Here is a 23,166-nt window from a genome sequence, read left to right on the forward strand (position 1 = left end):
CATCACACCGCGCAGACACATCTGCGAGCAAAGCACAGTTCCTGTCCCCCCGTGAGAGCTCGGGGGCTCTGGGGACTGCCAGACGCAGCCCCCGGATACACAACACTACAAAGAAAAAGTACAGTACCCGTTTCTGTATAAGAATATATTATTTAAAAGACAGTTTAAAAATAAAAATTCTGTACAGCATCATGAATTCCGTTTTCCTTTTTTTTTTTTTTTTTTTTGTATCAGTGAACAAAACAGTTCTTAGAAAACGTGGTCTCGTGGAGTCAGGCGCTCGGAATGAACTTCTCCCCCGTGCGGACGGCTCGCGAGGCTCGGCCAGTCTGGTCCAGAACCACGGCCCGCATCGTCCTGCCTCCTCCAGGCTCCGTCTGCTCGGAAGAGGGAAAAGACCTACTAGTTTGTTTTCGTGGGGCTGAAACCCCCCACAGTCAACACAATCAACATCGTCATGGGAGGACGCACGGGATGTTTAAGGATTGGACACACGGCTGAGCACGTTTAGGCCAAATGAAACGATTTTGATCCTTCTCCTGAACCACTAAAAAATAGGGTGTGACCGAAACACGCAAAGCCAGTGTTTCCCGAGCGCTTCTGATGGGCCGGCGGCATGTTGCTCATGGAAGGGGTAATGATGGTGTGATTATCTCGAGGCTGGAGATGAGGGCTCTGAGGCTCAGAGAGGCTGAGACGCCTGTGTGGGTCTCTCAGCTTGTACTTGGCTGCGCTCAGTTTCTCGGACGCCAGAGCTGGCCACTGCCCCTCTGCACCAAACAAGACGCAGGTTCCCACACCCCGCGCCTGGAAAGCTTTGTCCCGAGAATCTCTCCAGGGGTCCTTCAGACGTGCGTGTGCCGAGACCTGACCACGCAGAGGCCGAATGAGCTTGGTTTCCCTTTGACACGGACTAAACGAACAGCTTGCGTCAGGGGCACAGGAAAACGCTCACGGCGACAGACGCAAATGCTTTATGTTTGGAAAGATTTTAAAACGTGCTTTTCCTTATAAGCGGCACATAGGCTAATTACTGATCTTTGGCTATCAACCCAAGCGTGACCCCCCCCCTTCTTTCAGAGCCTAATTCTAAGAATTATAGGCCAGGAATAAAAGTCTCACTTTACTGAAAAACCATCCGTCTTTCAGGGGCGCCCGGGTGGCTCAGTCGGTTAAGCGTCCGACTCTTGATTTCGGCTCAGGTCGTGATCTCACGGTTCGTGAGTTCGAGCCCTGCATCGGGCTCCATGCTGGCAGCGTTGAGCCTGCTTGGGAGTCTCTGTCTCCCTCTCTCTCTGCCCCACCCCTGCTTGTGTGCACGCCCTCTCTCACTTTCAAAATAAATAAAAAACGTTCCAAAAACTTGAAAAAACCCATCTGTCTTTCAGATTTCTGCCCCCACCTTCTTTCCTTCCCCCTCCCAGAGATTTTCAGTGCCACCCCGTTTTAGGCTCTGAGTTACCATGTGCATCGAGACGTCAGTTCAGAATAGCACCCTCTTCTCTGTTTCTCACATCTCTGGTTTTCTCTCTCGACGACGACGTGTCGGTGCCCCCCGCCGTCAAGCTCTCCGTCTCCCTCTGTAACCGGGACAGGTATACAGAAGGCAACGATCAGGTCCCAGGAGACCGTGAGGACCTGTCTGCTAAAGTGCTTCCTGTTGACTGAGACGCCAAGGTGTGTAACTGAGGCAGAGGTCCTCGGCCGCGGTGTGCCGAAACACACGCAGCTGCACGTCGCAGACACGGCTCTGTGAGCGAGCCACCTCCCTAGCTGTGGGAGGCCTCCCCTTCTCGGCCAGCGTCCGGAGCTTGGACAATGCACTCACGGTGTCTGCCGAGCCCGGTGGCCTGGCGGAAGGGAGCCCGGAGCCCGTCCACCCTTTCTCTTCTGGCGGGGGGGGGGGGGGGTCTGTCCTTTCTGGGGGTAGGGAAGCATCCTGGAGGTCCCGGGGCCCCCACTGGGCAGCGGGGCCTGGGACCTTCATAGCGACGGCTGGAGTGTGCTTTAGCGATCCTGCCGGGGCCCCGCCGGGCACACCTGCTCTGACGTCGCTCTCTGTACCATTTGCTCTTAGCCTCTGGAGTCTCAGGACCTCTCGGGGACCTTGTAGTGGAGGGATCCCTCTAGAGAGGCCAGTCGCGGGATGCCCATCGACCAGTAGGCACCTCCTGAGCACTGACACATGCCCAGCGTCACACACAGAGCAGTTCGGGGGGTGGCGAGGGCAACACGGGGCGCCTGGGAAACCGCTCAGCGCTCAGTGGGGCTCGGGGGTTCCCGGTGGCGAGGTGGGGGGACGCCATGACCAGGGAGCCCCGACTGAAGTGAGCGGGGGATGGCACGGGACGGGGTGCGTGACGCTGGTGGAGGCCAGACCAGGACAAAGCGAGAGGCAGCAGGGACACCGGAGAGGAGGCGGCGGGGGGCTGAGGGGAGGCACACCCTGGTGGCTGGACGTCACGCAGGGGAGGCCCGCGGGGGTCCCCGAAGCAGAGACGTGCGCACGCGGAGGCCCTGGGGCGGTCAGCCCACTCGCACGCTTTGCAGAAAGCGTCTGTGCCGGTTCTGCCCACGTGAGCTGGACCTTCCCTGCGAACGGTCCCGTCCTGACAGCGACCTGGGGCCAGGCCCCGTCTCCCCGACCCCAAGGTGTGTGAGAGCTCCAGGATGCTTTTCTCGTGCCGCGGGGAGCGCCTCCTTCCACCACCCTCTCACACAGCAAGGCCAGCCCCAGGGCTGGAGGACGGGGACCCACAAGGGGCCAGGGCGCGGCTCCGAGGGGGTCTGAGATGCCTTGACGCCCTGGCCCACCCGATTACAGCACAGGTTTTGGGGACGACGTGGCCCCCCCGAGGGGCGCGGGCCATCGGGGGCCGTTTGGTTTTGCTGAGAGTAGACGCTCCCCGGTTTGCCTGGGTCTGGACTTCGGGGGGTGGTGGTGGAAATGAGTCCACAGCGGCCCCTGCGGGGGTGCCCGGCTCGGCCCGTCCCCGGGGAGGACCGCGTTTCCTGCCCGGCTCGGTTTACCTCTTTCACGGAGTCATCTCTTTGTTTCAGTTCCTCGTAACGGTCTCTGGATTCCCAAAGGGGCCGCAGCATGAGTTCCTCGACCACAGGGAAGAGCTGGGAGGGACAAGCAGATGTGTTCAGGCTGTCTTTCCACGCGGCCGCGGCGTCCGGGAGGCCAGGTGTCGGGTCCTGCGTGGCTCGGTGGCTCAGGCAGTGAGTCGGTCCCCTGCACCCTGGGGAGCTCTGGGGTCCCGCCCGCAGCAGGGTCCACGCTGACCCGGGTTCCGAGGCCGTCCGGTCAGTGGCTCCTGGAGACCCTCCCACCTGCCCCTGCCCACCCACCTCCGGGTCCCGCTCTGTTTCTGCCCTGTCCCTTCGCACGGACCTGCCCTCCACCTGCCCGTCCCCCAGTGTCCATCTTCCACACGCCAGCCTCGCCTCTGGTCTCTGCACAGCCGCGGTGGCCGGAGGAGACCGGCCATTCCTGCGGCAGGGCCTTGGCCGCCCGCCTTCACTCGGGCCATCCTGCCATCCCGGCCCCGCGGAACCCTGCGCACGTAGCTCTGGGCCCCGGGATGCCTTCCGTGCCTCCCCAGTCACATCCCGATCCTGCTGCCGGAGGGGGGCAGGCCCGACGTGGCAGTGCTGTGCCCCTGTCCCCGCTGGCCGTGGCGAAGGCCCAGAAGTCCGTGAAGGAATGTGCAGGAAGGCCGAGGCCCCAGAGAAGCGGGAGTGAATGGGGTTTAGGGAAGGGTGTGCTGAGGCGGTTCTGGAAGGCTGGCGGGTGGGACGGGGCCAAGGCCAGCTGAAGGGACACAGTCAGAGGTGGTCTGAAGAAAGGGGAGGACCAGGAACTGGGGGCCATCCTGCACGACCGGAGTGCTAGAGAGGGTGGGGGACTGTGTGTAACGAGGCGGGCAGTTTTCCCTGCATCGTGGGCAGTGGGGAGCCATGGAAGGTTCGGGAGAGAGGCAGAGATAGTCTCCTGGCTGAAATCTGCCTGGGGATGGCCGTGTGCCCGTGGATGGGGCAGGTCAGCAGAGGTGCCCTGGGAGTGGAGGGCAGAGGGGGGCCCCAGGGCGCAGGGAGGCCGGAAGACCGGGAGGGACAAGACAGGGGGGACGAGAGGGTGTTCTGGGCGTGCTGGAGGGGGGCACTGAGCAGGCAGCTACAGCACGCTGGTGCGTGTGTGCACGTGTGTGCACGTGTGTGCTTCTCAGCGCGACGTCATTCAGCATGTGGTGATGGTCGCTCACCTTGGTCACCGTTTCAAACATGGGGATCAGGACAAACTTGATGAACCCAATTTGGGCCGTGGCTTTGGTCACTTTGTCCCGGTCCATGAAAGGGGCCACGGGAAGGCCTTCCGACTTCTCGCGGTCGCTCTGCAGGGAGGCAATAGCCCGAAACGTTGGAAAGCGTGGAATCTGGGGGGCCCCGAGGGTCACCGGCCTCAGAGGGCAGAAGGCAGGTTAACGTGCCACCGCCAGCCAGCCCGCTCCGTCGTGGGGACGTTCACAGTCACCAGGACGGATGGCGGGAGCTGGGGAGGCAGGGCCACGCCGTGACGACAGGGCGGAGGGACAGGGTGGAGGGTGGGGGGGTGAGTCGCCGGGCGGCTCTCGGCTCTCGGCTCTGAACCCGGGGTCCACCGCGCTGCCGTTGCGAGCGCCTGACTGGCCCTTCCGTCACCTCCCGCGTGGGCTGGTTGGTCTTCCGTCTGAGGGCCTCCCCGGGCCTCAAAGCGTAGGCTGACCTGCTTGGTGTCGCCCGCCCCGGGGGAGCCTCCCCTCCTGCCTCTGCCTCTTCCCTTTCAGGCCACTTGCCCAATGCTGCCGCCCCCATTCACTGCTCTTTCATGGTCCCCGGTGGCAGCTGTCGACGCTACTTTGCAGGCTGTGGCCGTCTTTCCTCTCGGATGTGCACCTGCCGTGAGGCTCTCTGGGGGCCGGAGACCGTCTGCTCCTGTCCGCTCGTCCCCCGGGCACGCCCATCCCCCTTTCCAGCACGGGGCCCCCGCAGGGGGTTTGGTGGCACCGGGACGCTCTCACCTGCATGAAATACTCTTCCAATAAGCGGTCCACCCAAGGTTCTGCAACTGCCATCGGACGCACCTCGTTGGAGATATCACAGCATTTTATCAGAATCATCTTCAGCTGGAAGACAAGGGGGGATCAGCGGGGCCCAGAGCACGTCCCCCTGCTGCCGTTTGGGTCTGGACTTCGTCCTCCCCGGAGACCAGCCCTCCGAGTCTGGTGAGGTTTGCGCGCCCAGTGGGCACTTCAGGAGACCGGTCGGGCCAGGGCGTTTGCCCCTGCGCCTGAAGGTGGGTGCCTTCGGGGCTGGCACACGACCGTCCCCGGGAGTCACTGATGTCCTGGGCCCCGGGAGTCACCGATGTGTGGGCCGGCGCTCAGGGTGTGACGCTGACTCAGCAGGCGGTGCTCCTGGGCACATCAGCTCGGGGCGGCGGGTCCCGGGCGCGCCCTGGCCTTCCGGCAGGCGCAGGTGGGCAAGGCGACTCGGCAAAGCTCTGCTCGGCTCAAACCCTGGCACGGCCTCAGCTGAATCTGGGCTGACTCGGCTGCCCCTGTCCCTGTCCCCTTGTCAGTCCCCGGGAGTTGATCCCGGCCTTCCTTGTCTCCGCTCAGGTGACTCCAGAACACAGGCCATCACAGGGCTCTGCCCGGCAGGCCTCTCGGGGCAGCGGCCCGACGCTGGGCCCGGGGCACAGGCTGGGTGCTGCCGGGCGGCGGGAAGCTTCCAGGCCCCCAGGCCCGGCCGCGCGGAGCTCGTCAGCATTCGGGCCTCCTCCTGGGGGCCTCCTCCCCTCTACCTCCCCCAGCCCTTGTGCACGAACAGGTGGAGATCTGGGGGCTCCCCGGCCAGGGCACGACCCACTGGTCTGTGCTGCGGGCCGCCACCCCTCGCCCGGTGTGGGGGTGGATGGAACCCCGGGGACCCGGGGCCTCTTCCCCACGCCCCCCGCTTGGACGGTTGAAGGAAGGGAGTAAAGGGGTGATGGTCACTCTGTGCGGCTCACGGTCTCGACACTGGCAGCAGACATGTGGCCTCTGCCCTCCAGGGTCTTTCCTTACGTTTCAGAGGGAAAACGGAGGCAAAGGGGGCACGTCTACTCGTCCCTCTGTCTCCAGACGCACCGCCCTCACCCTGCCGTAGGGCCAGGCGGCCCCTCCCACACCCGCTGGACACGGCTCCCACATGACTGCATTTCTCTGCGCCCCGTCCCCAAGAAGCGATGCTTCGGGAGGCCCTGGCCCCAGGGGACATTTTCTCCTGCCGTGTAACTTCTGCAGAACGTGAGGTCCTTCCCTGCACACCTTGTGTATTAGCTACGTATCAGTTTTGGGGATGTGACGTCAGACGGGCGGCCAGATCTCAGAGGGCTTCCTTGTTCATCAGCTTCCAGGGACAGAAAGTGACCATCGGTTTTAAAAAAGAGAGAGCCAGAGAGAGAGAGAAGGCCGGAAAGCAGGCCTAACGCCCAGACAAGGCTCAGCAGAACCCCTTTCTCCGAAGACGGGGAAGGGTGTTTCCACGTGTTTCTCTTACGGAGGGCAGGTGGGGTGCAGACCCAGGCGGGCCCTCCTCACGGTGAGGCTCCCTGCCCTCCTCTGCACCGCTGGCCCTGCTCGTGGAGGGCCGGGCCGGGCCGGGAGGGGTGCTGCGTCCAGAAGCTGGTAATTGGGGTGCCCGGCCGGCAGCTGGTAATTGGAGTGTTTTCTGGGGCACCGCCTTCGTGGGAGAGCCAACTTTATTCTCGGGACTGAGCAGGATGGATTGCTTTCCCCCACGTACCACCTTCAAATTAGAAGGTGGCACAGGAGGCACAAAAGCTGCTTTCAACCGGAAGACAGGCCCGCTGGGGGCTGCCCGGGGAGAGCTGGACGCTGCAGGGCGAGGTTCAGGGTTTTGGCGTCTCGGTGTCCAGTCTGGGCCGGAGCCTGGGACGCGTGCACCAGGGCCCCCGAAACGGGTGTAGCGATCTACTTACGAGGGTCACATGCTGTTCGTTGCTGTAGTCAAAATTCTCCATTTTTTCTTTGAAAGAATCCATAATTTCTGCGTGTCTTGCCATGTCAGTGGCTAGAATCAGAGTGATCATCCCCTGGAAAGTGAGAGCAAAGCGTTAGCCCCGGGCGGAATCCCGGCAAGGACCCAGCGAGCGCCGGCCGGGCACACGGCCCTTCCCCGGGTCCGGGGCCAACTCTACGTGTGCGTCTGCACAACACCGTCCTCATTTGTAAGATGAGAGGCCGGGGAGCCTCCCGGGCCGCAGCTGGCGAGTGGAGGCTGGGGGTTCAAGCCCACCCGTGCGCTGCAAATGGGCCCCGAGGGCCGAGTCCACGAGGGGGCAGGCCCATCGGCTCGCAGATGGCCGGCTCGGCGCTGGGCTTCCCGGTGATGACGGTCGGTTTCGACTGAGGACGGATACTTCCCCTCAATTCAGGAATCCAGATCCACGGCCGTTCCTGTCACGTCCTGTTGCCGGAGGTCAATCGCCGATCTTCCGGAAGTCTCTTTCCCCTGTCGCGTCTCATCTGTACGTGACTCTGGGTGCACACTGCGCGGGGGTGGTCAAAGCCCGCTTGCATTTGACAGCGTCGTTCTACTAACACATTCGTAAGCGAGAATGCGATGATTCTCTAACTACAAGTACCTTACTACCTTGGTAAGCAAGGTACTCGATGACAACATATTATTAAAAATCGGGCTGAACGATTTCACGGTCAGGAAAGTCTCATGTCTGACGTTTGACAAGCCTCGTGCGTCCCCATGGCGGGCGGCATGAGGGAGGCGGGTCCCCTGCTTGGGGACGCTGCTCTGACTGCTCCCGGGGTAGGAGGGCAGGGCACACACCAAGGGGACCCGGCTGCTTCGCTTCTTCAGGTCGCTCCCCACAGGAGCTCCTCACCGGCAGCCCTCGGGGACTCTCTACGACTCGCCCCTTCCCACGCTGGAGAGGAAGACATGTCAGGGCTCATCCCAACAGCTCGCGGTGTCCCCGGCCGGCGGCTCCAGAACATGGAAGAGAGGCCAGAAAGCCCATAGATAAAGGGACATGGTTGGGCTGGAAATCGGCGACTCGATGGGGACCGTCCTTCGGCACTGGCATCGGCTCTGAGCTTCCACGGCAGATGGAGGGATGGTGTTCTCTGATGAAATGCAGCCTGTCAGACCTCCAGGAGGGACAGCCCGGGTCCCAGCGTCTTTAACAGGTGCACCTTGAGGTGAGGCCCCCGGGCACCCGGTGGGTGAGGCTGTCATCCGTGGGACAGCAGAGTAGGGTGCCTCACCACGAGGGTGGCTCCCTGTGCATGTGTCCTGGGGCTGCCACACGAGTGCCGCGTGCCAGGTGACGGGGAACCACAGCGGGGCATTCTCTCCCAGTCCGGAGGCCAGAAGTCTGAAGGCGCCGGGAAAACGTCCTTCCTGACTTTTCCTGCTCCTGTGGCCCCGGGTCACTCCGGCCTCTGCTTCCGTCTTTAGGCCAATTTCCCTTCCATGCATCTGTCTCTTCCTCTGTCTCTTCTAAGGACACCTGTCACTGGCTTTAGGCCCACCTGGGTAGCACCAGCTAATCTCACGCAGAGATCTTAACTTAATCACCACTGCAAAGACTCTTTTCCAAATAAAGTCACATACAAAAGGTTCTGGGGGTTAGGAAGTGAACATACAATTTTTTTTTTTGGCTACCATTCAACCCATACACTCTTCCAAGAGATCATTCTGGTATCTTCCCTCCCCTGAAAACATCAGAGGGTGGCGCACAGAGCTGTGCTCAGCGTGGGACCTCCTGCGTGGGAGGGGGCATTACCTCCAGCGAGGTGGATGTCTGTCTCAGGACAGGAGGGCGACAGAGGCCTCCCCAGGGTCTCTTATGTGAAGTGGGCGGTGGGGCCGGCCGGGTGAGGGTGGGGCAGGGGGAGGCAGCTGGGGGGCAGGGGAAACAGTCGGCTAGGTGGGACTCAGCAGGCGCATCTGTCCAGGGCCCGCGCGTTCCCATGGTGCCCCTCACCTCTGTAACCCCCACTCTCCCGGGCTGCAAGCTGGAGAAAGGACGGATCTTAAAGGCTTCGGGTGAAACACTGGATGTGAAATGCAGGTCAGTGGGGTCCCGTGTGTTTATGCCGAGGGCGCGCCTCTCCCCGGAATGCCACTGGCCTTGGTGGGCGAGGAGTGGGGGATGGGTTCCCCAGGATCCCTGGTGGGACCAGGGGCTTCTGGGGCCTCGGCCGCTGGCGGGAGGGGCTCTACTCCGTGGTCGTGCTCACCGCCTCCCACTCTGCGGTCAGAGGGCCCCTGCACACCTGTCTGATCTGCTTGAACCCGTCCGGCTGCACGTTGGTGAAGATGTTGCACTCGGGCTGGGCGAGGATCTGAAAGGCCACGGCACAGTGGTGGTTCTCCAGGGGCGAGATGTCATTGTAACGGACGGCCAGCTCCGTGCGGGCGTTGATCTGGTACCTGGCATCACGGGAGAGAGCAAACGGAGCCTCGGGCACCTGCGCTCGGACGCGGCGGTGCCCGCAGAGGCTGGAAGGCAAGCCGGGCGTGCCCTGCAGGTGCCGGGGACCTGCTCCCCTGGGCTCTCTGACTCTGCCGCCCCTTTAACTAGACACCCTCCAGGTCTTAGAATCCCGCCGAGTAGACACCACCAACACACCTCGACTTCTCCCAGTCATGCCGCCCCGAAGGGAATCTGTTAGGGCCCCTTGCAAACATCGGCATAGGCAAAAGGCAGACGTTCGGGAGAAGAACCAAGATGTGTTCTGAGGTCAGAGGCTGCGGTTAAGACCCCTTTGCTGGCCTGTGCTGTGCCCATCATCTTGGGTGTGAAATGGGGGAATGGGCGCTCATGGTGCCGGCCTCCTCTGAGGAACACGGACGTCCACACCGTGGAACCCACTCCCGTCCTGACGGAGGCCTGCCATGAAAGCCGCCGGCGAGTTCCCGGCCATATGTGACGTCACCGCACAGACGCATCTGACCGAAAGGACAGGTGCCTCACTAGGGATGCGAACGGGTGCCACGCGGCCCGGACCTGATGGCTACACGGGGTGGACTCTGTGCCTCTGCCCCCCACCCCAGAGGTGGGAGCGGATCACCGATTCGGCCAAGCTGGGCCTGTCCTCCTGGCCCCCCACGGCGCCTCCCCGCCCCCTGCTGGCCTGCACTCCTTCTCTCCCTCAGTCCTAGTCTCTGCCCTGTTGCTGCTGGACACAGGCTGGGGAGTGAGATCCGGAGAATGGGCATCCTGTGCGGGTACTGCCCCCGGCTTCGGGCGGAGGGGAGTTTGGGCACCACCACGGCTCTGCCTGTGCAGAGGGACGTGCAGGGTCTGGAGCAGGACCGCAAAGGAGGGCGGCGGCCCCTCGGGGTTTGGCGACCTGGAAGGGTCTGCCCCGGGGGGGGGGGGCCCGAGGCCCTGGACAAAGTCCCAAAGTGGGAGCCGTGTCCTAAGCATCTGAGCTGGGGGTGCTGGTGCTGGTGAGGCCTTTGCCGCAGCCCCACCTCAGAACTGGTCTGTGCGTGAAGCTGAAGAGGTCACCTCTGACAACCAGAGAGCCCTTGAGAAGGAAGAAACGAGAGAGAGAAAAATCGTGCACGTACGTGTTGTTGTACCCTGGGTGATCCAAATCGTGACAGATGGCTGCCGTCATTAGAATCAAGATATCCATTTGGGAAAATTTCTCCTGGATTAGAGAGAGGGCGGGAGGGGGTGAGGAGGGGGCTGGAATGGGGTGGGAGAGGCGGGACATGGGTAGGACGAAGTCCCCTAGCAGCTGGCCTGTGGGGAGGACCCGCCCCGCTCTCTGGGGTGGGGCCGGGAGGGCGGGCCCGCACCTGCCCGGTGCCCCGCCCCTGCTCCCCGCACCGAGCCACCGGCTCGCCCGAGGACAGCAAGGGGCGAGGTGGCTTCCCTGGGAGGGTGGGGGAGCCGTGCCCCCGGGTGGGGGCGGCGTCCGTGAGCGAGGTGCCCCCGCCCCCAGCAGGAGCCCCCCAGAGACGCACCTGGAGCCGGCAGAGCCAGATCATGCTGTACATCATCTGGGTCACGCAGAAGCAATGCCGGAAGTTGTGGAAAGGGTTGTTTCTGTAGTTGTCGTGCACGCAGAGCTGGAGAGACAGAGGCCCCGGCTGCTGGCACGCAGCTGCCCGCCCTCCCCGCCCTGCACACCTTTCCTCCGATTTCGCCAGCTGGCTGGCGTTTCGGATGCGCTCTGTGAAATCCTCGGCCGACCCAGAGGCCGGCTGTGTTCCTGTGCTTGCTGGAGGTAAGGACGAGTGGCCCGGGGGCCCGAGGACGCCCACTGGCCTCCCTGTGGCCTCAGAGGGCAGGTGGGGAACAGGCTTCCCCCTGGGCTCATGGACTTGAGGTGCCCCCCAGAGGGGCTCTGAGGGGCCACGTGGGGACGTGAAGCCGGGGGAAGGGCTGGGGGTTACGGGAGGGGCTCTGGGTCCCAGTCACCATCACACGTTTTCATAGTTTCATATTTGACGTTTAAGCTTTTCCTACTTGGTTCCGAGCAATCTTTTATTAAAAAAAAAAAATCTATTGTGAAACACACATTCACACACTCATACACGTACACGCACTCTGCTCTCTGCACACGCACTCACACACACACACCTGCACACTCTCCCTCACAGGCTGCTTCACCGGCCCCTCCCTGGTTCTCACTCTCGCCGCCAGAGCAGGGGTTTAGGGGGACCGAGTATTCTGGCAGGAGACAGACGGACACTGGCCACCTGTTCTCACAAAACTCTCCTGGGAACGTCGCCTCCGTCCGTCCAGGAAGGTGCCTGGCCGGTCTGTTCCCGAGTAACCGGGAGGCACTGTGTTGTTCAAGAGGGACGTGAGGGGCCCGCACTCACCAGCCATCTCCTGAGCGTGACGGGGTGGATGGAGAAGTCTCGGACCAGGCCCAGGTCGTGGTACATGTGCTCCAGGCAGCTCAGCATCTGGAGGCACAGGGGAAGCAGGCGGTCAGCGGCACGAGCGAGCCAGCCCGGCACGGCCCCTCCGGAGCCCTGGGGGACGAGTGCAGGGCCAGCCGGCAGCCTCTCCGGGCCTGTCCCTACAGGATGAGCTCTCCCCTCCCGGGAGGCCCGGAGGGAGGAGCCGTGTTGACTGGGGCCGGGTGGGGGGCTGTTGTCTCAGGACCCCTAGAAGGACAGCGATCGGGTGAGAGGGAGCACCCCCGGATGACCGTGTCAGCGGCGACGCGGTGAACTTCGGCACACGAGAAATCGTCTCCCGAAGGGCATCACAGGCCGGGGCACAGATCCCCCGGACGCAGACCGCAGAGCAGGTGCGTGTGCGGACACAGAGGCTGAGCCTTGACGGCCTGCATCCCCCACATGCTCCATTTTGCCCTTCGGGGGCCCGCTGGGACCCCACACACATTTTAATGCGTTAATCACAGGGTCTGGAAGGTGAGCTTCCTGCCCCGAATTCACTTCACTCCACTGAGCTGTCTTCTGTAGAAATCTCAGGTTGAAGTAGGTTTGTTTTCAGTCCCAAAGAGGATGTGCTGTCATTGTGGCGATCTATTTAAATACAGCTCAGAGCTCTGGAGCTCATTAAACCAGGGAAGAAAGATTAAGTGATTGTTACAAAGTGGGAGTCTGATAAAACGGGCTCCGATTTCTGGGAGGCGTGTCTCCCAGGGTGACTGGCGACGCGCAAAGCAGGGATCTCTAGGCATCGCCTGGCGGCCCGGGGCGTGACATTGTGCCCTGCCGCCATGCCATCGGCCAGCCACCTGGGGCCTGCACGGCCATGCTCCCCGGCTGTCTGTGGTCACGGTGTGACCACCTCCTCCCAAACGGGCGTGTTATGGACTGAACCGTGGCCCCCAAATCAGTCAATGGAAGCTCTAACCCCCTACGAGACTGTGCAGAGAGCAGGCCTTCAGAGAGGTCATCCAGGTTAAATGAGGTCACTGAGGTGGCTCTGATCCACCAGGACCTGTGTCCCTGCGAGGAGAGGAGGCCAGGACACAGACATGCGCGGAGGGACTACTGCGTGGGGACGTGGGAGACACCAGCCCTGCCCACGCCTGGATCTCGGACCTGCAGCCTCCAGGATGTGGTTTGAGTCGTGGCTGCCCGAGCTAACACAGGGCGTGCCACCCCAAAGCCATCTTCCCGGCGACGCGGTCCTGGGAGAGCCGGCAACGTCCCGGAACGTCGTGGAAGCTGACCACACACCGGTCTTCCTGGAGGGGACAGGACGGATGCAGATAGGATAACGTCCAGGGCGCCGGGTTTTGGAAACTGGAGAGCGGCAGGGGTCCGGGGCCCCTGACGGGTCTGCCTGCGGGAGGACGGGCGGGCGGCCTTCCCATCGTGGATGCGTGAATCCTTCAACCTCCCCATGAGGCGGCGTGGCCTCCGTGGCCACAGGGAGCCTTGCGCTCGGTGAGATTCCGTAAGAGACGGGCGGCGAGCACCCTTGTCCACGTGGGCGCTTTGCCACCGGGGGCCCCGGCTTTGCTCTCGCTCCCGGTGGGCCGGGGCCAGAATGACTTCCGGGAGCGTCGGCTCTTCTAGAAGTGCTCTGGCAGGGCTCCTGCCCACCCGCGGGAAGCGGGAATCTGTGCACGTGGAGCCACCCCGCTGAGTCCACTCGCCATCCGGCGGGCCCGGCCCAGCCCGGGCCCCCCCGTTCAGACCTTAGTCCCGACGCTCGTCCTCAAGACCCAACTGCTGTTTGCTGGCCACGCCACCTCCCGCCCTCCCGGGCACTGCCGGTCACGCACCGACCTCGCGGGCAAGGCCAGCCTCCTGCCCCTCCAAACGCACGCTCCAGTCCGCACGTTCCTCGGTGGCCGCGTGTCGTCTGGCTCAGTGTTGGCTATGGGACGACCCCTGGGACCCGGGTCAGCACGCGGCGGGGCGGAGGCCTCTCCTGTGTCGGCAAGGACGACAGCACGAGAGCCCAGGCCCTGGAGACACAGATGGCGCCCGCTCAGGGGTGACGCCTCCTCCGTTCCCGCGTCAGCGGACCTGCTGTCCAGGCGGTGGGCTTGCCGGGGGCAGCTTGTCTACACGTCTGTGTTGCCAGAAAGCCGGACAATTTGTCCGTAGAGCTGCTGGGCCCGGTGTCCATGATGAACGGCTTTTGTTTTCTTGGGGTTCACAAAGGAAGGGGTACAACTGGTATTATTAGACTAAACAAACAAACAGGAAGTCTCCACCTTCGTGTTTTCTCAGCAAAACGGACAACGTAAAGATCCTTCTCGCTGCGCAAAGGGACTCCGCGTCCTGCGTCCCACTCCGCTGGCTGTGGGGGACGCCTCCCGGGCTTCTCCTTGCTGGGCACGGCAGCCGCCCGGGAGGGTGCTTGGGGGGTGGGGAGCCAGGGGCGCCACGGCCCAGCCCTCCTGCCCTTGACCGCCCACGCCTCTGCTCCGACACCCCCCTCGCTGAGTCCCGTCTCTGGGGCCCTCCTGGGCCTGCCCAGAGTCAGTTTGGAGTAAAACCTGGAGAATCGAGTTAAAAAACAAACAAAGACCAGAGAGGAGGAAGAGATCTGGGGTGCCCGTGACGCTGGCACGGGGGCCCCTCACTCACCTCGTTGGGCTCCCAGAGCCAGACGTCAAAGGTGGGCTTCCGGAGCGCTTCGATGGTCTCTGGAGAGAGCAGGTACTGGGAAGGACAGGGGACCGTCAGCCTCTGGGCTGAGACAAAGGCCACCGGCCGCACGCGGGCTGGGGGATGTTTCCTCCACTTCCTCCTGTCCCCTTTCAAGGACACCTGTGCACAGGCTCCAGGGCCGCATTCTACCAGAATTCTGGGGAGCGCCAACCTCCGGGGACAGAAACCCCATCAGTGGCTGCCGGGGCAGGGGGAGGGCACGAGGAAGGTCGTGGGGTGACAGAGATGTGCCGCCCCTTGGTACTGCTGGAGGTCACCTGAGGTTTTCCAAATTCGCAGTACTCTGCACCCACAGGAGGGAAACTTCACTACGTGTCAATTACCTCTCAATGCACCCGACTTGAAAAAAATACACTAAAGTGAAGTCCAGGGAACGTGCCATACATTCAAATCCTGGCTAAGAAGCTATTCGGAGTTTCTTGTTTGAGGGAACCTGTCCCTGCTTTGGCCATACGCTAATGCAGCGCAGCTCGCTGAGGGGTGTGGGCAGAGGGGAAACCAGAGCTCGGGTCAAACTGTCGTAGGAGATTGAGGCTGTGATCGTAGAGGGAGGAACCCCGTGATGACAGGGTTCCGGGATTAGATATAACCTTGCCCTAGGTCTTTTTTTTTTTTTTTTTAATGTTTATTTATTTTTGAGAGAGAGAAAGAGTGTGCGGGTGGGGGGGGGGGGTGTGGGGCAGAGAGAGAGGGAGACACAGAATCGGAAGAAGGCTCCAGGCTCCGAGCTGTCAGCACAGAGCCCGATGCGGGGCTCGAACCCACGAACCGTGAGATCATGACCTGAGCGGAAGTCGGACGCTCAACCGACTGAGCCACCCGGGCGCCCCTGGTTTGTTCTTTTTTTTAAAGGGAGTTGCTACAGAGGAAAGACACCTTTCAGTTTGGGCACCGGCTGGGTCTCATGACTCCCTGGGGACCCGGGACACCGGTCTCAGCGCCAGCACGCGGAAGCCTGAATCTTAGCGCGAGAGCGTGTGGTCAGTCGGGCCAGGGTTTTGCCAACTCAGCTGAAGGTACTGTTGAGATGGCGACTGACGCCACAGGACCCTTCTCTGTGGTGTCTGAAGACCCCCCTCAACTCCCAGGGCGCTGCTCCTGTCACCAGGGCCTGGGTTCCTGTAACTGAGAGATCTGAGACTAGAGAGCGAAACTTCTCGCAATCACTACGTATTATTCGGGGACGGGAGATCCAACCAGGCAGATCTGAGGTAATTTAGTTAAAAATTAAAGCTCCAGGGGCCCCTGGGCGGCTCAGTCAGTTAAGCGTCCGACTTCGGCTCGGGTCATCATCTCGCGGTTCCAGGTTCGAGCCCCGCGTCGGGCTCTGTGCTGACAGCTCGGAGCCTGGACCTTGCTTGGGATTCTGTGCCTCCTTCTTTCTCTGCCCCTCCCCTGCTCGTGCTCTGTCTCTCCCTCTCTCAAAAATAAATACACATTAAAAATAAATTAAAAAATTAAAGCTCCTTGCAGTAACATGAGAGTGAGGACACATTCACCTCGTCGGCGATGGGCAGACGGGGAGGGGGGGGGGGCTGTCCCTCACCTGCTGGCACAGGAGGCCGGGCCCGGGGCTCCTGTGGCAGACACACGGCAAACAAAACACTACCCTGCCCGAGGACAGCAGGAGCGTCCCACAGCCCAGCGCCGCTTGGGAGCTGGGTTTGCGAAGGCGCAGCCAGAGGGGGCCTGGCCAGCAAGTCGGGGTGGCTGAGGGCTCGGGGCCCGGTGCCCTGGCGGTGGACGCACAGCCGCGGTCTCGTCAGAGCCAGAACCTCCTCTCACCTTGGGGTAAGCGGGGACGTCACGCCGGGGCGTCATCTTCTTGTTGGTATCCACAAAATTGTACTTACAGGGACAGCTGGTCCTAAAGGGGAAAAGGCGGGGTCAGCTCTGGCATCGCCATTTAGCGGGGTGTCCACTGGGGCACCTCCTCGGAGCAACCCCGACCCCAACCCCACAGACCCCTTGGCCTTACTTGCTGCGGGACAGTAAATCCTAAATCCGGCGACATCTCATTGCTAACCCCCAGGGACCCTGCCTGGACCTCCTGAGATGATACTGGGGCTCTCAGGAAACACATCAGCTTCATTTTAAACAGGTTCCTAAATATCTTTTAACGACGCAGGTAAAACCCTTGGGTTCTGCAAAATGCAAACAAGGAAGTAGGTAACAGTGCTTCCGGATGTGGCTGTGTTACCAAGCCATTCTCCCAGCACGGACGTGCAGGACGTTTCCGGTTTCCCCCAGCGCCTACCGTCGGGAGATGCGTTTGCTATCTGCCTTCCTTCGTCCCTCAGGATCGAGGTATATTCTCCACGGGGACAGAACACACCAAACGGGGGGTGCTCTGCAGGGAAAGCCTCCACCCACCGTCAGGGCAGAGAGTGCGGACCTGGCCGTACCCCGGGGGGGGAGGGGGCGCTGCACGTGGCCCCCTCCCCACCTTCTTGGAAGGTGAACACACTCTCTATCCTCGGACTTGGCAAACTTTGTAAATAAAGTCCACCTTCTGGGAGAGCAATTTAGTACCACATAGTAAGAGCCACAGAGAAATTCATGTCCACGAAGCCCGTGTGTCTTCCCTGGGGAATTTATCTTCAGAAAGGAATTGGATGCAAGCAGCCATCCCTGTGCGCAAAGGTATTCGCTGCAACGTTATCTGTCGTTACAAAAACACAACCCCAAACCGGAAGCCACTGAAATGTGGGAAATAGCGTAAACCACGACGGACGATTACGTGTTCTTTAGGTAATTATGAGTATTATGTGAAGTAAAGAGAGTTTAGGGGAGAGAGGAAAAAGAAAGGTTGCATTCGGTATGCACTGAAAGGTAACGCAAAAAGAATCCACCGAGGTCCGAGGGCAGAAGACCACGTTTGTGGACGGACAATGAGGGGACTGTGGCCTCCTGGACAAATGGATGAGCTGGATGAAGTTGGTTAAAGAAATTAAAAAAAAATTTTTTTTTTAATGTTTATTTATTTTTGAGAGAGAGAGGGAGACACAGAGTCCAAAGCAGGCTCCACAGAGCCCGACGCGGGGCTTGAACTCATGGACCGCGAGATCATGACCTGGGCCGAAGTCGGACGCTCAGCCGACCGAGCCCCGCAGGCGCCCGTTGGTTAAAATTCGATCTATTTATTCCTCACGGTGTTGTAAGTGAAAAAAGATTACAACACAGTATTTCTTTTCGAAAGGAGGTACTTATACCTAGAGGATCCGGGCGGCCCGGCATCCAGATTTTAGGCGGGGGCCTCGCCAGCCGTGGTCATTGCTGGGGATTCGCCCCCTCATCCGTTCAGGCTGGAGCTTTTACCTGGGGGCTGTGCTCAGAGTAACAAGCCTGTTTTCCTTCTGGAACAGGCGCCTGCAGAATGAAATGGGGTCGTGCTCTTTCCCTCCCCCGGATGCTCACAAAACCCACCCGACTCCGTGTGGGGAGGGGGTTTTCACACAGATTTAGCCAAAGAGTCACCGACGAACCCACAGAAGACACGGACCGGATGATTCCCGGGGTCGCCCGCGAACGAGAAATTGCACCCTACACGTTTCTGAGAAGTGACAAGCGTGGTCTGTGCACTTGAGAAAGGAGACGGCGCTGGGGCACCCGGGTGGCTCGGTCGGTCGAGCTTCTGCCTCCTGATTTCGGCTCAGGTCACGATCTCACAGCTCGTGAGTTTCGAGTCCCGCGCCGGGCTCTGCGCTGACAGCGTGGAGCCCACTTTGGATTCTCTCTCCCTCCCTCTGTCTCTGCCCCTCCCCTGCTCGTTCTTTCTCTCTCTCTCTCTCTTAAACTAAACCAGCTAGGTAGGCTTGTGCGTGTCCCAGGGGGGTGGTCGCACGAGGCAAGCTTCCTTGACCCTCCCGGTGCGTGTGCTGGGCGCCTGGCGACTCTCCCGGGGCCTCCCCACCTGGGCCCTCCCCTCTGTGCCCGTTGCCATGGGAACCAGCATCCTCCAGCCACGGAGCAGCTGGCACGCTGCCTTTTCTTTTCATTCTATTTGGGGCTTATTTTTGCTTTCATTTCCAGGGGCCCCCGGCCTCCCCTCCCCTGTGGCTCATCCGACGGACGAGGCCCTTTGTTTCTGATGGAAGTGGGGGCCGCGGACCCCGGAGCCCTCAGATGCCACCCCAGGCCCTCGCAGCCCTTCCCCGGCCCCGGGGCGGCACTCCTCTCTGTGCTCAGCTAGGCCTGGCCCTGCCCTGAATGTGAGCAGGAACCTGGACCAGGAGAAGCCCAGGGCGTGGGTCTGGGAGGCGTGCGGCCTGTTCCGGGGGCGTCTGGGAGCCTGCCCACGGCGCTACCCCACCCACCCCTGCTCCCAGAGCGGGGCCTCTGGTGCCGAGGCCCCGCTGGGCTGGGCTCACGTGCTGGCAAATGTGGGTCATTAGTCATCCCTGCGGGTACGGGGCTGGGCTCACCCCTGCCCGCCGCCTATGTCCCCTCCGCCTTCCGGAGAGGCTCGGTCGCCACCTCGCAGGTGGGTATCACTGGAAAGAGCTGTCCGGGGCGCCCTTCTCTCCCTGCAGTGAGGCGAAGCTAGGTGTCGGGGAGCCTGGTCCCAGGGACGCTAAATGCTGCGTGACGTCCTTGCACCATTACAACGGAACCTTGCAGCCAACAGAGACAGAAGGGGGAGTGCGAGCGGCTGACTGTTTCCCAGCTTCCCTTCTCCGCGAAGCAAGGGCAAGAGGGCCGTTAGCATGTGGCATGGAAGGGGCTGCCGGGCTCCCGGACCCGGGTCCGGGGTGGGCGGCGTGGCTGCGGGTGAGGCCCGAGCCCAGGCCCCCGGGGTTCTTTTTTCTAAATGTGTCAGCGATGTTGGAGATTTTTACCCCCCTCTGTTTGTGACTGAAGAGTCACATTTACCCGTCTCTCACCTACGTGGGATGCTGTGAAAACCGTCTGCTGAGAATATCGCCTCTCGAAGCAGTTAGGGCACCGGGAAGGCTTCTCTTTGGATCATGGCATTGGGAGCTCTAAAAATGGACTTTTTGGGCGGTGAGGAAGAGAGCTCCGTTCCGGGGATGAGCCCAGGCACCCACCACGCCTCAGCTTAGCCCACTTGGCCAGATGGGTGCCTGTGGGTGACGTTTTGCCTCTCGGCTCCCGGGTGGGCTTCTTCCCGTGGGCTCTGAAATCGGGCGTATCGTCCCCACGTGCCGCGTTGTGGTCGGATCACGTCCCCAAAGTGATCATTTGAAGTCCTAACGCCCCAGCACCCACGAGCGGGACTTCCTTTGGAAACAGGGTCACTGCAGGTGTGATTAGTTAAGATGCGGCCGGTGTCCTTGTAAAGAGGGACATCTGGACCCAGAGACACACAGGGAGAAGGCCGAGTGAAGACCACAGACTGCATGATGCAGCTACAAGCCGAGGAGCCCCAAGCACTGCCGACGACCTCCAGAAGCTTCCGAGAGGGGCCTGGAACAGACCCTCCCCGGAGCCGTCAGAGGGAGTATGGCCTCATCGACACCTCCCTCTCTGACGTCTGCCATCAGAACTTTGAGAGAACACATTTCTAGCGTGAGAAAGCCCCCCGATTGTGGTGCTTTGTTATGGCCGCCACAGGCATGCGAGGCCCCTTGGGCCACGTTAGTGTCCCCTTGCAGCCTGACCTGCGGGACGCCAGGCTGGCACACGCCTCGCTTCCACGGGATGGGGGGAGGTGGGGGCCGGGGGGCGCCTGAGACACGGCAGGGACGGGACCAGCAAGGGTGGGGCTCGCGACTCACCCCGGCTGCTTCGGGCAGGTGGTAGGATGTGGTCATTTGAGAAGGGACAAGAGGCTGCCTCAGAAATGTGTCCCGTGGGTGTTCCACGGGCTCCGTGGGCACGTGAGTGAGTGACGCGGTGCCCACAGAGGCGGGAAGGGAGCTCGGGGCATCATTCCCGCCCAGGTAGTGAGGTTCCTCGGCCCGCGGTACAGACGAGCCGCTGAAGCCAGGAGGCCAGTTCAGATTCTTTCGTTTCGGACCGAAGCCAAGCTCCAATCTTAGTTCCCTTTCCTGGCAGCTGCCGGATGAGGCTGGTAACGCTGGGGGCGCCGGAGCCACCGTCCCCGGCGGATCGGCCCGCCCGCACCTGGCCCCAAGGCGGAGGGCGGCTGGGGCACACGAGGGTGGCCCCGGGGCTGAGCCGGGCCGTGCGGATCCTGAGCCCGAGGGCGACTCTGTGACCACAGCCGGGGTGGGTGTGAGCATCCTTCCCAGCCCCGTCCCCGGCCCAGTCCAGGGCCCTGACCCGGTCACACGAGGGTGCTAGCCTCTCACTGAGGGGATGTCGAAGATGAATCATTGACTCCCAATTTTCTGTGCACTTTCACAAACGCCTTCGCCCTGGCGTCCCCAAATCAAATGGGCTGAGACATCCCCAGATCCAAATCAGGCGTCACGTGGGTGTGATACGGACGGGGCCTGGTCCCTGGAGGACCACACTAACGTGGCTTTGAGCCCATCAGGCTGTTCCCCGAGCCCCCCCGAGGCCGGCCGGCCGGCCCCTCTGCATCGCACGGAACCTCGCCGGGACCATCTCCTTCCCCTTTACCTCCTGCCCTCAGAGACCCTTCTGCACAGCCGGCCTCCCTCGCTGAGCCGGTCGCCCTCAGTGTTTTAAAATCAGGGAACGATCTTCAAAGTGGCAGATGAGTCGTCGTAAGACAACCCGGTGTGTGTGCGGGGCGATTCTTAGGTTCCCTGTCTCCCCCTCAGCCCCGCTGAGGCCCGGCTGTGCCCCCTCCTGGGAGTCCCCTCCCGGGAGTGGCCGTGGGGGGGGCAGGGGGGCTGGGGGCCATCTCGCAGGGCCGGCAGGTGTGAGGTCCCCACACAGCAAGTGCTCGACGTGCCCGCCCCCGCTCCTCCTCATCTCTGCTGCCAGCTCAAACACTTGCTGTGCTCACAGCTTCGGGAGAGGGTCCTGCTGGACAAAAACCTGCTCTCGAGGGGGCGGCATGAAGTCCGGGGTGCTTTTTCCCACGAATTTCGGCTGCCCGGGGGAGAGTGATTTCTGTGTCCAGAACGGCCCGAGGCCTTGTGGCCTTTCTCCCTGCTCTGTGCCAGGGGCGGGGGGGGGCGGGGGGGGGACGTCCACCCAGGAGCACGGCCTCCGGGCACCAGGACGCCCTCTCCTGTGAGCCTCACGCCCGTTCCTCTTAACCGGGCCCTTGCTTCAAACACCGATGCCGACCTGTCTCCAGCTTCTCTCGAGCTGGGTAAGTTAATCCTGAGGCTTTGATCTGCGGGCGGATTCTTCCTCCTTTCCATGAAATGTCGTCGCCTCCACCCGCCTTGGACGTGGACCCTCTTCTACGACAAGGAGGCCGCGCAACTGACAAGCACTCCCCGGCCCAACCGCGCCCGCTGCTGGCTCTGGGTCGGGCCCCGCCGCCAGGCTCTGCGGGAGAGCGAAGCCCGGAGCCCCCTGAGGGGGCCCGGCCAGGGCAGCCCTTCCCAGGCCTGACCTCACCTGCTGCTTCGGGCCGCCAGCTCGTCCCGCATCTTCTTGATGTCACTCTTGCATTTCTCAATCTCCACCACTTTCAGGCCTTCCACTGGGACAAGGAGACACAGGGGGTTACCATGGAGACACGTGGAGGACCTCGCAAGGCTGTAACCGGGGCTGGCCCTGCGCGGCGAGGACGGCTGGCTCCGGCTCCTGCACTGGTCCCCGCTGCGGCCCGCGGCGGTGCAGCTCGGCCACGGGGACCGCCGCTCCCCTCCCCCAAGTCCTGAGTTTTCCTGCACCCACTCCCCCCCCCCCCACTTTCTCTCCCCTCCCCAACTGAGGACCGGGGACAAAGAAATCTCTTGTCCTCAAAAGACAAGGGGAGGAAATGTGGCCGCCGCGCATTAAAACCCAGCAAGAGGCTCAGCAGGCAAAACCACAGCCTTCCTGGCAAGGATGAGCTCGTATTAGCAGAAAACCTCCGAGTTCTCAGGTCCCGCCGGAGCCGTTAGCCAAGAAGGGGTGTGGACGTGTGGGGGCGGGGGCTGGGGGCAGGCAAACAGGACAGGTCGTGGGTTAGCAGAGCGGGGCCGGCTCACATTCCCGCAGCCCCGCCACACGGGAGTGCCTGCCGCATCTGGACACCACGGGGCACCAGAGAAAGATCCGGAAAGAACTGGAGCTCGTGCCTCCCCGGGAGCGTTCACCTTTGAGACGTTTGCTCTGGCAGGTGCGCCTTTGGCCCAGAAAGGCTGCCACGAAGCGGGCGGCTTCCCTTCCGAAAGCCGTTCAGATCAGATCAGTTCGCGAGCAACAGAAAAGATTAGCCTCGTTACTCTGTAATCGCACCTCGGTTTCTCTGCAAAAAGACGGCACCCACGATGCTCCTCTATTCCCCTCTTCCTCAAACGTGGTCTGAGCGCCTAAGCACACAACGGGGAGAGACAATTCCGTCCCACGGCCTCCAGAGCCGTTCCGAAGCAAGTGTGGGGAGAGAGCCTGCCGGAGCCCTGAGCATCC

At 61.9% G+C, this 23,166-nt stretch overlaps 1 protein-coding gene across 4 annotated transcripts in view; it reads right to left on the reverse strand.

The window, feature by feature from the left end:
- Nucleotides 1-228: 228 nt before the first annotated feature.
- The window catches only part of PDE9A (phosphodiesterase 9A), a 90,278-nt gene continuing 67,340 nt past the window's right edge, over nucleotides 229-23,166 (reverse strand). For all 4 annotated transcript variants that reach the window (XM_045501272.1, XM_045501273.1, XM_045501274.1 and 1 more), the window contains 13 exons: nucleotides 22,168-22,252; nucleotides 16,486-16,567; nucleotides 14,617-14,691; nucleotides 11,914-12,000; nucleotides 11,050-11,154; nucleotides 10,648-10,730; nucleotides 9,345-9,501; nucleotides 7,028-7,141; nucleotides 5,064-5,168; nucleotides 4,269-4,397; nucleotides 3,031-3,126; nucleotides 1,463-1,580; nucleotides 229-377 (listed from right to left, as the gene is read on the reverse strand). In XM_045501272.1, coding sequence (XP_045357228.1) covers nucleotides 1,479-1,580; nucleotides 3,031-3,126; nucleotides 4,269-4,397; nucleotides 5,064-5,168; nucleotides 7,028-7,141; nucleotides 9,345-9,501; nucleotides 10,648-10,730; nucleotides 11,050-11,154; nucleotides 11,914-12,000; nucleotides 14,617-14,691; nucleotides 16,486-16,567; nucleotides 22,168-22,252 — 1,220 coding nt within the window. In that variant the 3' untranslated portion in view covers nucleotides 229-377; nucleotides 1,463-1,478. The remainder of the gene's footprint in view (nucleotides 378-1,462; nucleotides 1,581-3,030; nucleotides 3,127-4,268; nucleotides 4,398-5,063; nucleotides 5,169-7,027; nucleotides 7,142-9,344; nucleotides 9,502-10,647; nucleotides 10,731-11,049; nucleotides 11,155-11,913; nucleotides 12,001-14,616; nucleotides 14,692-16,485; nucleotides 16,568-22,167; nucleotides 22,253-23,166) is intronic.

The sequence above is a fragment of the Leopardus geoffroyi genome, chromosome C2 (assembly GCF_018350155.1).
Source record: "Leopardus geoffroyi isolate Oge1 chromosome C2, O.geoffroyi_Oge1_pat1.0, whole genome shotgun sequence".
NCBI classification, from domain to species: domain Eukaryota; kingdom Metazoa; phylum Chordata; class Mammalia; order Carnivora; family Felidae; genus Leopardus; species Leopardus geoffroyi.